The sequence below is a fragment of the Nestor notabilis genome, unplaced genomic scaffold (assembly GCF_000696875.1).
Source record: "Nestor notabilis isolate BGI_N333 unplaced genomic scaffold, ASM69687v1 scaffold18944, whole genome shotgun sequence".
In the NCBI taxonomy this organism is placed as follows: domain Eukaryota; kingdom Metazoa; phylum Chordata; class Aves; order Psittaciformes; family Psittacidae; genus Nestor; species Nestor notabilis.
This window is the reverse complement of record NW_009925392.1, coordinates 33,672-46,696: the sequence shown is the minus strand read 5'-3', so window position 1 is coordinate 46,696 and position 13,025 is coordinate 33,672. Positions and strand designations below refer to the sequence as shown.

General features: G+C 38.6%; 1 protein-coding gene across 1 annotated transcript in view; it reads left to right on the top strand.

Annotated features, from left to right (window-relative positions):
- Positions 1-1,890: 1,890 nt before the first annotated feature.
- Positions 1,891-13,025, top strand: part of LOC104404585 (pituitary tumor-transforming gene 1 protein-interacting protein-like) — a gene marked incomplete at its 3' end in the record, with an annotated part of 18,774 nt that continues 7,639 nt past the window's right edge. The window contains exons 1-4 of the mRNA XM_010013045.1: positions 1,891-1,897; positions 2,713-2,765; positions 7,333-7,441; positions 11,282-11,390. Coding sequence (XP_010011347.1) covers positions 1,891-1,897; positions 2,713-2,765; positions 7,333-7,441; positions 11,282-11,390 — 278 coding nt within the window. The remainder of the gene's footprint in view (positions 1,898-2,712; positions 2,766-7,332; positions 7,442-11,281; positions 11,391-13,025) is intronic.

Below are 13,025 nucleotides of genomic sequence, written 5' to 3'. Positions count from 1 at the left end.
CCGCAGGTGCCTAGCGCCTCATGGAGAGCTGGTGGAGCACGGGGGCTTGCCGTGGCCCAGCGCAGGCTGGTTCTAGTACTTCGGCCGCACCTTCCCCCGGCTCCAGTGGGATGGAGCAGGCAGCCTTCTCCCCAGGGACTGTCTCCCAGCCTCGACCGAGGGAAGTGCGATGACACTGGGGTTTGTGCTGCCGGCCGGCCTGCGAGGCCGTGAGGATATCGGGGGTTGTGCTGCAAGGCGACAGCAGTCGCCTAGGTTTTCTCGGTTCTGACTGGTGATGAGGAATGTAGTTTGAAGGAGAAGCTGACAGAAATTCTCTTGCCATCCTGTTTGTGCTCTTGAAGTTGCTTATCTCATAGCTGCTCTTGGAAAGCAGTTGATGAAGCTCATCCTCAAATCAGATTGCCATTAACACATGTGACCAGAAAGGTGTACATCAGGATAGTTTGCGTTAAATTAGAGTACATGAAGTACTTCTAAACACACCTTGACATGTGTGTGTAGAGTACATTTTGAGGCGTTTTGTTTCTTTTATGGAAAGGTTTATGCTTGAAAAGGAAGTATGCAACTCTGAGGTAACAATAAAGCAGAAAAGAAAGGGAGTGGTCAGTGTTTCTCAACTGTTAAGAGGAAAGAACAAAAGGTAGACCTGCAAGTTAATCAGTTTGTTTCTAGTAGTTCTGAGAAATATAAATGAAATCGAAGAGTTTTTTATGGATTCCCTGGGAAAGAAGTTTCCACATATGATTCTTATGTGAGCTTAGGAATTTGCTTATGACACAAAATTGATTCTTGATATGGAAAAGGACCATGATGATATACAGAAAGATGTGGGTGACCTTTTAGGAATAAATACTAGAAATAAGGTTAAAGTGAAAAGTAAAAAAATTGATATGCCATATGACTAGTATCATTTTAATCTTAAAACATCTGGGGGAAAAAGTAGGGAGGTATGCTTGATGACTGTCAAATGCCTATCAGTTGCTGGAGTGATGCCCTCCGGAAGAGAGGGATGGCGGTTTTATGGTAGTTTTTCAAGGCTGTGGGACCTTTTATGCCATCCTGATAAATATTCCGCAAGTTCGGCACCTGTGCTCAACAGGGCTGGATTGGCAGAAAGCAGGGCTACGAAGGCTGCATTATTCCCTATTTTGGAAAATACCAGGAAGAGTATGGCTTTTATTGCTGGAGTGGAAGGATAAATATTCCACAAGTTCGGCACCTGTGCTCAACAGGGCTGGATTGGCAGAAAGCAGGGCTACGAAGGCTGCATTATTCCCTATTTTGGAAAATACCAGGAAGAGTATGGCTTTTATTGCTGGAGTGGAAGGAGGGTTGAGGGGGATAAGTGCTCTGATATCAGTGGGAACAATTGTTTAAAAACAGTGTTGTCCTGAGAATGGGGGCAGTCTTCATACAGGAGGTGCTCCAGCCCCCTTATCATCTTTGTGGCCCTCCTCCGGACTTGCTCCAATAGATACATGTCCTTCTTATGTTGAGGACACCAGAACTAACTAGTTCATGTTTTTTTCTATATGAATATATTAATTAAAGATAAACTCATACATAAAATACATCTCATGTTAAGAATTAGCACCAGAAAGGCGTAACATTGAAATATGGAAAGGGAGTATTGAAATATGTAATTGTCTCAAAATGTGCCAATAATTTAGCTCAAATTGATAGCTGCTTGTGACTAATGCAAGTTATTCATTAAAAGTAGACTTGGATTCCTAGTTTGGAGATAGATTCCCCTCATACTTCTATATGGAAATAATAAAAAATGGGTTTCATTAAATAGTATTCTAAGTGATGATAGGATCTGCAGTTACTGGAAGAAAAATACGGGTTCAGACCTGGAGAGGGCACTCCCCCCCATCTGTCAAGACTATGGCCTGTATGTGGTCCTGTGGGCAACACATTGTGTCTATGTTGTGGGATAAAAAAGAACGGCCTTAAGACAAGAAGCATGCAGTTAATTCTAAATGAAAGTCATAGCCTTTGGCTGGAATCATCTGGGAATGTGAACGCCAGTAAATATTTTTTGCCTTTTTTTAGGATAAAAGGTGTTTTTCAAAAAACAGAGAAAATATTAATAAAGTCCTTCTGCATCATGTGGCTTTTCAAACTTTTGTTGGTGTTCTTGTTGACCTCTTACAAAAAAAATGTGTTCTATGTTTGCAAATTTTTTTACTTAAAATCATGTTACTTTTAGAGCTTTATCTTTAAAAAAACTTTTTCCCCCCTGAAAAAGATTAATGGGACAGGGACCAACCCTAGGCAAGGGTCAGCTTTTGCTAGGCTTCCAAAGCTGCAAAACTTGGAATGTTCTCAAAATTGTAGTATAAAAATCTTGGAACTTCAGCTGACGTACAGTGAGACTCTTGGGTTGTATCTCCTGTGTTGTCTTTAGAAAAAGCAAATTGAAGTTAAAGGTAAGCTTGAATTGTTTCTCTGACTATGTCAGAGGTCAGACTTAAATGCTTTGTATCTCTGTTTGCTACAGTTCTCATATAATGAAATAAGTGAACTTTCATTATTTCAGACAAGATCGTTTATATCTAGAAGCAGGAGAAAAAAAAAAGTCTAAATATTATGTTAAATGTTTGACATTATTGAGAAAAAAATATAATCTGCATTTTTTCTTTGTGTGGTTGGTTTTGTTTTTTTGTTTTGTTGGTTTTTTTTTTTCTTTTCTTTTCTTTTCTTTAGCATGTTCAGAGTTTTCCCAGAAGTCCTGTGAAGAATGCTTAAAAAATGTTTCGGTAAGTTTTTAACATCCTTTTTGGTTGGGTATTTGGTGGGGCTTTTTTCACCTTGATGTGAAATCAGATTGCTACAGTTTGTTTGGCTGCTTGGTGCGGGTTTTGGCTTGTTTTTAATCATGAATCTAGTCAAACTGCTCATAGTAAGAGGAAGTCGAGATCAGTTAGTTGTAATATCTGTTCTTATTTAACTGGTGGAGTCAACTTCCCCTCTGTCACGCTTGATGCCAGTGTGCTTTCACTTTGCCAAGGTTGCTCTGTGCCTTGATCACTCAGGGTATTTCTCTGCTTTGTCTCGAGAGGACAGACGGTGTAGAATCCAGTTTTGGCGTGTTCAGTACTTTCATAGCGCGACTGAGCAAGTCGATGTTGCTGCTAGTTTAGACTCATCCTTGTTTTGCAAGCAGCACATAATTCCATTTTATAGAAGGATCAAATAGACTGAATCTCATGTGGCTAAAATGCCTTGCACTGTTTGCATGCTGAATAGGAGATTTGGGAAATTAAAGTAAATTAACTAGAAATGCCTTTGTCTGGAGATGCCCCAGGCAATGTGTTTAACTGAGGCAGACTGGATCAGCAATTTATGGACGTTCAGACCTGTCAGCATCTCCACTGACTACATCAGACTGTAAGTGCTTAAGACTACCAGGTGAGGTCACCGGTTTGGTGGCAAAGTATTTAGATTTCCAGTGAGACTGCAATAAGGCAGATGTTTAAAACAATAGAATTTATTTCTCCATCCTTTGTTGAAAACCTTTTTAGCTCCACAGGAAGGTTTGTGATAAGAATGCATAAAGTGTCTGTCCCTGCAGAGCAGAAGGAACTCCCATGTTTAAAGTCAGAGATTGTCTCAAATTCTAACTTCAGATGTCACTGAAAAGAAATGTTTCATGAATCTTTAAGTTGTTTAAGTTACTGCAAAACTTCTTCACTAGGGAAAATTGAGAAATATCTGAACTTAACCTTTTTTATGCTTATGCCTATTTTGGCTTTTTAAGGGAAAAAAATAATTGCTTTGTATTGATGTGGTTATTGTGTGTTGTCAGATTTGTATATTTGTTATCATAAGCATGGCATTGTGTAAAGAACTCTTTAATCTTCCAAAGTATAAAGTAAGAAACAGAAAATATGGGTCATTAAAGATTAAATGTTCAGCACTACCACTGGTGTGACTGTCACTTCAGATAAGTGCTGCCACAGAACATGAGTACAACTTTTATTTACCTTAGAGCTATGTGTTCACCTTGTGAGAGAAATAAATCCTTCAGCTGTGTTTGCGTACTAAAGACACTAATGGAGTTACATTATTTTCAGAATTCGTCAAACCAGTGATAATGTCCAAGCTTTTTTGGGTGACAGAATGATGGATGATTCAGGGCAACTGCCTCAATAGCATCAGTGTTAACCATGGGGAAAGGAGTTCAGACCCGATTCAGACAACTAAAAAAAAAAAAACAACTACAGAACAAAGCCATTAGCATTTGTGTGAGCAGTACAAAGGCATCAGAAAGCTGAAATTACTTTAGTTGCTTCAATAGAAAAAAATCCCAGATTTTCATATTGTTGATAACATAGCAGCAGATAAAAATGAAAATTAATCATTTAGTGAAGGGATAAAACCAATTCCAAACAAACCTAAAATGTTCACTTAAATAGATCTATAATTGAAATGCTGTAGGAAATTATATGATGAAGGAATATAGCTGATTTTGTGAAGGAAAGGTAGAGATAAAACACTTGTGTACACTTACGTGATTGTAGAGGAAAAAACGTTCATTCTGTGTTTGCGGAGACAAACCAAGAGATATTTACACTATAAATGTTTCAGTAGTTCAGAAAAGTCTATTTGCCAGTGTTCCCCTGGGGCTTGACCATGCCTTACTTCTCCCAGGGGTGCCTTCCATACTGTTTTAGGGTTATTAACACGGCACAGGTGACATCAATGCACTATTATATTTGCCATTGTCTGCATGTGAGGACCTATGGCCAAGCAACCAAGGCCAGAAACCATGGCTTTGGCTCCCATGTGTCATTCATTATAAGCTCCCTTCAGGGTCTCTCTTGCCATCAGTGGTGATCAACACTTGCTTGGTTTTGGTTATCTACCACCCATCTGATGATTTAACAGATTCCAGCTATTGGGCCAATTTGTTGTCACTTTTGGTACAGTCTGGAGGTTCCCATTCTACTTTTCCTCTGGGACTGAGGGCTCCAATAAGTTACTCTGCCTTTGCTGCCCTCTTAGCTGATTCATCAGTCCTTCAGTTTCCATTTATTACCGCTGTCTGGCTGTTCTGGTGAGCTTCACAGTGTATAATTGCAACTTCTTTAAGCTTCAGTACAGCTTGTACTAAACTTTGTAATCTAAACTTTCAAGTCTGTATTTGATAGGGGATGTTTGTAGTAACAGTTCTTGTTCTTTTTCAGTAGCCCCATGGATATGGACTACACCAAAGGCATATTTAGAGTCAGTATAAATATTCACACGTTCATCTTTTGATAATTCAAAAGCATGTGTCAAAGCTGTTAGTTCAGCCTTCTGTGCTGAGATGTTAAAAGGCAATGCTCAGGTTTCCACATCCTTGCGCAGCATCACTATGCCATATCCAGCTGTCCTTTCTCCATTTGTTGTAAAACTGCTTCCATCCATATATAGTTTCAGGTCTGGATGGGTTAGAGGTGTATCCCTCAAATTAGACTGGCTGGAATGCACCTGTAGCATGACTTGTAAACCATCATGCTCTGATTCTTTTTTTCTAGCATGTAATACACCTGCAGGACTCAAGGCCAGTGATGTCAAAATCACATCATCATGTTTGATTAGCACTGCCTGGTATTGAGCTAATCTGCTAGGTGAAATCTACTGATGTCCCTTTTGATCAAGAACTGCCAGCACTGCATGCAGTACAAATACTGTGGTAGGCTGTTCCACTGTTACCGTCTGGGCTTCTTTCATTAGCAGCATCACCACAGCCACTGCTCTCAAACAGGTCAGCCATCCTTTGCCTAGTTCATCCAGTTGTTTAGAAAAATATGTTACTTGCCTCTTATTTGATCCCAAAGTCTCAGTTAACATTCCCAGAGCCATGTATTGCTGCTCATATGCATATAAAAAGAAAGATTTCATCATAGTGGGCTGTTCCAGGGCTGGAGCTTTCATTAATGCAATCTTAAGGCTGTGGAAATGTTTTTGGCACTCTGGGATCTGCCTTAGGATTTCTTCAGGATAACGGTTTGGCCATTAGGCTAAAATTGACTATCTAGATTCTGCACCAGCCTGCATTTCCCGAGAAGTCTTTCAGTTCCTTTTTTTGACTTGTGGGGTGCTATTTGACAAATGGCTTTTTTTTCCATCTGTGCTCAGTGCGCAAGTTCTTTGGGAAATCTCAAAACCCAAATAGGCAACCTTTTCCTTCACCAGCTGAGCCTTTTTCTGTGATGCTCGTTATCCAGTTAATCTCAGAAAGTTGAGTAAGTCTATTGTAGTTGCTTTGCATTCTGCTTCTGTTCTGGCCCACAGCAACAAATCATTCACATATTGTAACAAGGTAACAGAAGGGTTCTATCTTGCCATTACTCTAATTCTTTGGCCAGTACATTACCAAACAGGGTTGGACTATTTTTGGGGCAGCACAGTCCAGCAGAATTGCACTTTTCTTCCAGTGGTTGGACTTTCCCTTTCAAAGGCGATCCTCTGGCTATTTTCTTCCAAAGGGATACAAAAGAAAGCATCTTTTAAGTCCAGAACAGTATAATACTCACAATATTCAGATAATGCTGATAACAATGTATAGGGATTAGGCACCACTGGGTATACATCCACTGTTATTTTATTAATTTCTCCTTAAGTCCTGAACTAACCAGTATTCTTGAGTTTGTGGCTTACTTACTGGTAGTATGGGGTGTTGTGCTCTGATTGGCATTTTTGTAACAACCCATACTGCATAAGGGTGTTTATCAGTGGTTCCAACCCTACCTTGGCTTCTGGATTTAAAGGGTACTGTTTCTTTTCTTACTGGCTGAGATCCTGTTATTAGATTGACTTTAACAGGTGCCACATTCTTTGCTCATTCCGACATCTTTGAAGCCCACAACAAGGGACTTAGAGCATTCAAGATTTCATCTGAAATTCTATGGCTTCCTTCTTTCCTTTGGTCAGTAAGCACAGTTGCACTTTCCGTGCTGTTTCCTGTGGCACATGCAGCTGAATAGACATATCAGAGAAGGTCAATTGAGCCCCTAATTCGCATGACAACTTTTGTCCCAAAAGCAGTGAGGGGCATTGTGTCATATACAAAATTCATGTATTAAAGTGGTATCTCTTATAGTACACTCCATAGGTTTTAAAAAACATGTCAATTTCTGCTTTCCCATGTCTCTAATGACTGGCATATGTAATTTACTTAGAGGTCCTTTGCAACTAGTCACTACTGAATAAGCAGCTCCACTCTATACTAAAATGTATCTGCACAGTATTGTACTCTGTCAGTGGAAAGGAGCACTAAATTGTAAACTGTTTTGGAGGATGAATAATTTCGGTTGTTTTTTTGTTTCTTTTGCACAGTGCCTTTGGTGTTACACCAACAACACTTGTATTGATTACCCTGTAAGAAGCATTCTTCCACCATCTTCCTTATGTTCCCTCTCAAATGCTCGATGGGGAGTTTGTTGGAGTAGGTACTAATTTTACTTCTGCCATAGAGAATGATTTAAGAGTTTGATTAAAGTAAGACTACTGCTTCTAGAACTGTTTCCTGATAATTTATTTGGAGGGGTGGGGGAACCATGATCTTTAATCTTCTGGAGTTACAAATAGTCATTTTTAAGGGTTCTTTGTAAACAGTCAGTGTAGTTATGTTGGTCCAGTGGCTTTAAAACATGCATTATATAGTGAAGTTCTGTTGACAGTAAGGCATAGGCTGGCAACAAGTGATGTTGAAATGTTCTAAGCATTTTATGTATTTAGTCAGGATTCACCTGTTTCTTAAACTGTACTTCTGAGTTACAAAGAAATAAGGTCATTCCCTGTAGACAAAATTCTTTCTTTTTTAAGAAATTCTTAAAATGTTGACCACTATGCCTGGGTCCATGATTTTTATAGTGTATTCTAGTGGCAGCAGTGAACCAGTAGTACTGAGTCATTTAATTGTTCTTAGATTTCCTTTTACTTCGCATGTTGTATTACAAAATACACTGTGGAGCATGTGCTACCATTGGGGTGAAATCTTTGGAGCTATTTTTGCAATACTGTGTACGCAGATCTAAATTCAGACTAGACTGGAACAGAGAACAAATAAGACATTGGAAAGCTTGTCATATTAAATAAGAGTACGTCTTCAGTCCAGCAAAGCAGAGGCTTGCTGCTTTGTATCTATTTGCTCATGGACACCAGGAGGGGAAAGGACAGAAAACTAGTGGGGGTGAACTGTCAGTGACTGTTAACTGTAAATTAGGAGAACATTATCATGCATAGAGCAGTGAAATTATACAGTAGTCTAAATTAGAGTAGCAAAGGTAGAAGATTGCTATTAAAATGGAGCATGCAAGCTTCTGAATATTACTGCTTCTAGTCCCAGTTTGCAGGGATTATATGATTGAGCAGTACAGGAGAACTTTACCAATTCTTTGTTCTTTAGTAGAAGGTCTCTATGCTTTGTTCTGTGAGATAAAGCATTTATGCTTAGACTTCTGGAGTATTCCTAGAACTGCAGAAGGTATATAATTTCACTGATAAGGCATGCTTCTAAGGAAATCAGGCTTTCAATATTATAGTAAATGCTGTTACTGTGAAGTGTTAGAAAACTTTTTTTCTGGAAGTGTGGTGGGTTGGCTCTTGCCAATCATGAAGTACCCACACAGCTGCTTGCTCACTCCCTCCCCTGACCCCAGTGGGGTGGGGAAGGAAATTGAAAGAACAAAAGCAAAAAAAGTCATGGATATTGAGAGAAAGACAGTTTAATAGGGGAAGGAGAAAGGTAGGGGAAGGGAAAGTGCAAAGGAAATTGCATACCACCTCCTAGAGGTGGACTGATGACCAACCAGTCCCTAAACAATAGTCACCTTGGAAGTCAGATACCCCCTCTACTTTTTTTTTTTTTCTTTACCCCGGGTTTTGTTGCTGATCATGGTATTTTATGGTGTGGGATACTTCTTGGCCAGTTTGGGTCAGCTGTTCTGGCAGTGTCCCCTCCTAACCTCTCCAATCTCTTGCCTAACTCCAGCCCTGCTCACTGAGGGGAAGAAGAGAAAATCTTGATGCTCTTCAAGCCTGTCTCAGCAACAGCTGAAACATTGGTGTGTTATCAGCACTGTTTTAGCCAGAAATCCAAAACACATCATCATACCAGCTGCTATGGAGAAAGCTAACTCAGCCACACCCAGTACAGAAGTGCATGTCCTTTTGCAAAGCAGTGATCAGCATATCTACTGGTACTAAGGGGGTGCCTGACAGTTTAGTCCTGCTATAGAAGTGGCTACTATCTTGGACTCCATTTGTGTTCTAGGTTGAATGTAGCTTGAACACTGAATGAAACTTCATAATTGAGCACATTCTCAGGAAAAAGTTAAAGTGGAAGAATGAAAAAAAAAAAAAAAGACTCTTCAGACGCAGACCAACAACAAAACCCCCAGATCTGCATTTCCTTAATATACTTTTTACAAATTGTATGCAGCAGCATGCTATGGGGATATATAAATCTCTCTTACTGAGACTGTCCCCTTTGGACATGGCAGGAAAATTAATTAGCTGATGAGTGCAATGGTGGTGGCTTTTTCTTTTTGCAAATAAAATGGAGATGAGCATTGGCTCAGTGTTGCTAAAGATGAAGGTGAATATTGGAGCTTTCAAAAGAAGTCAGAAACATGACTGGCTTCCAGTTACTATTTTATATCAAATAAGACATGGTGACAGATATTAACCATCAGTGAAGAAAAAAGAATGGTATGAAAACAACATAATAAAGTAGCTTAATTGTATTGTTTTTCAATAATAATAATAAGCAAATGATATAGTGGAGACAGGAACAAAGACTGAAAACTGACAGTCATCTTCTGTACTTTGTTAATAGGGTCAAAATATTTTTATGCGTCAATTAAATGGTATACTTTGAAAGAAATGGCAATCAAACCCAATTTTCATTTTTACTTCATTGATTGAAGTATATTCAATTGCTTGTAACTTGTAGGGAAGTAAAAGAATGAGAAATGTGTATATGAAAAGTATGGTGAAATGTGTTACTTTCAGAACCGACACGTTCAGAATTGTGTGTTGTAACTAGAAACTATGTATTAATGTGTTTTATAAATTGGTACCCGGTAAACTATCGCACAGAAGCAGAAATATTTGTTGTGATCTGATCTTTAGCAAGATCTGTGAAGGACATGCCTTGGTCAGAGATGAGCTGGTGAGATCTGTAAAGAAGTAACAGACTCTTTGGCTTGTGCATGTGATCAGAGAGGACAGACTCTCTGAACCTCACTTGCTAAATTTGACTGTCTTATCACTGGAACCCTGAAGCAGTAAAAAGTGTGTGTGCAGCTACCTTTGTATTACTACAGCAGCATGAAGCTGCTGAATCTGGCCATTTAGAGGGATTTATGTTGGAGAAGGGAGAAGAGACAGCTTCCCTGTCCCTTCCCTGATGCTTTAAAATAGACAGTGTGAGGTATGAGTGCCAAGAGGTGTTTAGTTTTTCTTATCACGGTTGTTACAATTTCCCTGAATGATTTCATTTTGTCCTTTGTTAGGTCCTTTAAATAGCTCCTCAGAGTTGTGTCTATAGCTTTGCTTATATCATCCCTGGTTTTTGCTTTCTTCTTGGGCATCACTCTAGGACATGATTTTTTTTTTTATATTTTTAAATAAATGCAGTCCCGTGAATGCTGGTTTAGAGCAGCTACAGTTGTTACAGTGTATGCTGTTAAAATAATACTCCCCAACCATTTGTTACTTGCTTGTTGGACATAAACGATGACTCTCTTTGGATGTAGAAGGTGACTTACGAAGTTTTATGGAGAGTTTTGTATTGTCTCCTTCAAATTCTCTGATGTTGTAATCTTAATTTCATTTTGCTCTTTCTGTAACTGCTGCAGGTAATGTGTGTGTAGATATACATCTGCATCTATATGACTTTTTTTGTTTGTGCTGTACATTGGCTAAGGTCACGATTGGGAGAACAGAACTGTGGAATCACACCAGTAGAGATAAAACCTATGAAGTATTGCAGGACAACTTTTAATAACTTGGTATATGTGAAGAGCAATTTTTTGTAATGCCTCTTCAGTGCAAATTATGCATAGTAACAAAATTCAAATGTGATATGCTGAGTTTTAACTGGGGCAGTTGCACAGAATTGTGGGTTTGATTTTGGGTGGTTTTTTTGTTTGTGTGTGTTTGTTTTGGTTTTTTTTTTAATGCAGAGATTTAAAAATGCTTGGGAAGGAAGGGAAGGATTATTAGAAAGACAAATGTTATTGCTGGAGTCTAACAAGATGAATATATTCCTATTTTTCAGTAAACTTTGAGGCTTTAATTATTGCCATAGCTGTAGTAGCTGGGCTCATTCTCGTGTCCATAGCAGTCTGTTGCTGTTACTGCTGTTACTGCAGAAGGCGTTCCAGGAGGTAAATACATATATTTGTTTCCTTTACTAACTGTGGGTTCTGGTCTTCCTTACCTACGTACAAGATTTACTCTCAAATATACTAAGAATCTTTCAATTTGGAAGCAATTTTGGTCACTTTGCTTTATTTGTTTGAGAAAGTTAAAAACCCAAAAAACGTTATTTATTGACAGGCATTATGATACTGAAAATGTTGCTGAAATGACACTGAAGTGATGCTATTAGTGGTAACATTATAGAAGTGTCTTTAAGTAAGCTTTTGCTTTGTACTTCTACTTTTTATTCTTCCTTGTTAAGATTGGACATGAAATATTTCAATAGCCAAATAAACAAACTTGCTTCTTGTGATAACAGAACAAATAATTTCTTTCAGGGCAGACTCATGGTACAGCAAAAAGGGACCAGGTAGATAACAAGTAACTGAGCTACAATGTCCTGCAGCACTTGATATCCATGCTTCACAGTTTGCTCTTGGATCTGTCAGCGCACAGTCAGTATCTAAGTGATTAGCTGTCTTTGCCAAAGACAAATATTCAACAAAATATCCTAAATGTAAGATGATACTTTTCTGCTTTAAGATACTAAGAGTGAAATTACTTATTTTCAAGGAAAATAATACTGCAAAAATTAAAATTCTTTAGATCTTGGAGGACTTGTAAAACTTTTTTTTTTTTTTTTTTCTTTTACTGGCTTCTCTGTTGGCCAGTATTCTTCAAATGGAGGGAAGTAGTTGATAACTAGCTAAAATAGGTAAGTCAGTGCTGCCATGTGAAATGTTCAGTGCTTATTCCCTAATGAAACACTTGGAAAGCTTTGTTTATTGGGACAGCACAATATGCTTCCTTCTATCACTGAAGTTTCAGAGCTCAGGTTTCTGGGCAGTGTAGTTTCAGCTAGCTCTGTTCCTTTATTTTAGTATTTCTCATGTGAACAAAAATTTGGGCCTTATTTCTTGGTCTGAAATAATTTCTATACTATTTCAAGTACCTATAATTCATTGTTTGTGTATGAGGGTTGTGTTAGTTTTTTAAAGAACTAATGCAGCTGTACAGTGTTTAGTGCTCATCTTCAGGTCATATAAATATGGTACATCTATCGCTTTAAAGAAAGGAGAAAATAATTGTAAATAACATGTAATTCTGCTCACTCCTCCTTGAGGAAGATGCATGCACTTGTTCTGCTGGTAGATTGGTCTACCAAATATGTCCTAGTGCAGAAATTGGTAACTCTTTAGCCCTGTGCTGATAAGCCCTGAAGATGTATAGAACTGTTTTAGATTTTATGTAAGATCTGCTAGTGTCCTCTGAAGAAGAGCTGAGTATTCCCCTGTGGCTGACACGCCAACAAATAAAGCTTGATTCCTTTTAAAAGAGAGATTCGTGCCAGACTTCAGTTTTAGTAGCTAAGTCGTCAGTCAGTACCGTAACATCTAATTCTAAAAATAGAGGGTTATTGAGAGTCATCTTATGCCAGGATTCTGAAGTGTCAAGCTTAATCTTCTGACACTTAAAGGATTTAAAGGTCTTGTCAGAGGGGGGTCCAGCTTATTTCAGGAGGTTTCAGAATGTATTATTACACTGAAGCCTGATATATTACTGGCTTTAAACCCACTGATTATCAGAAGGAATTCTTTTAC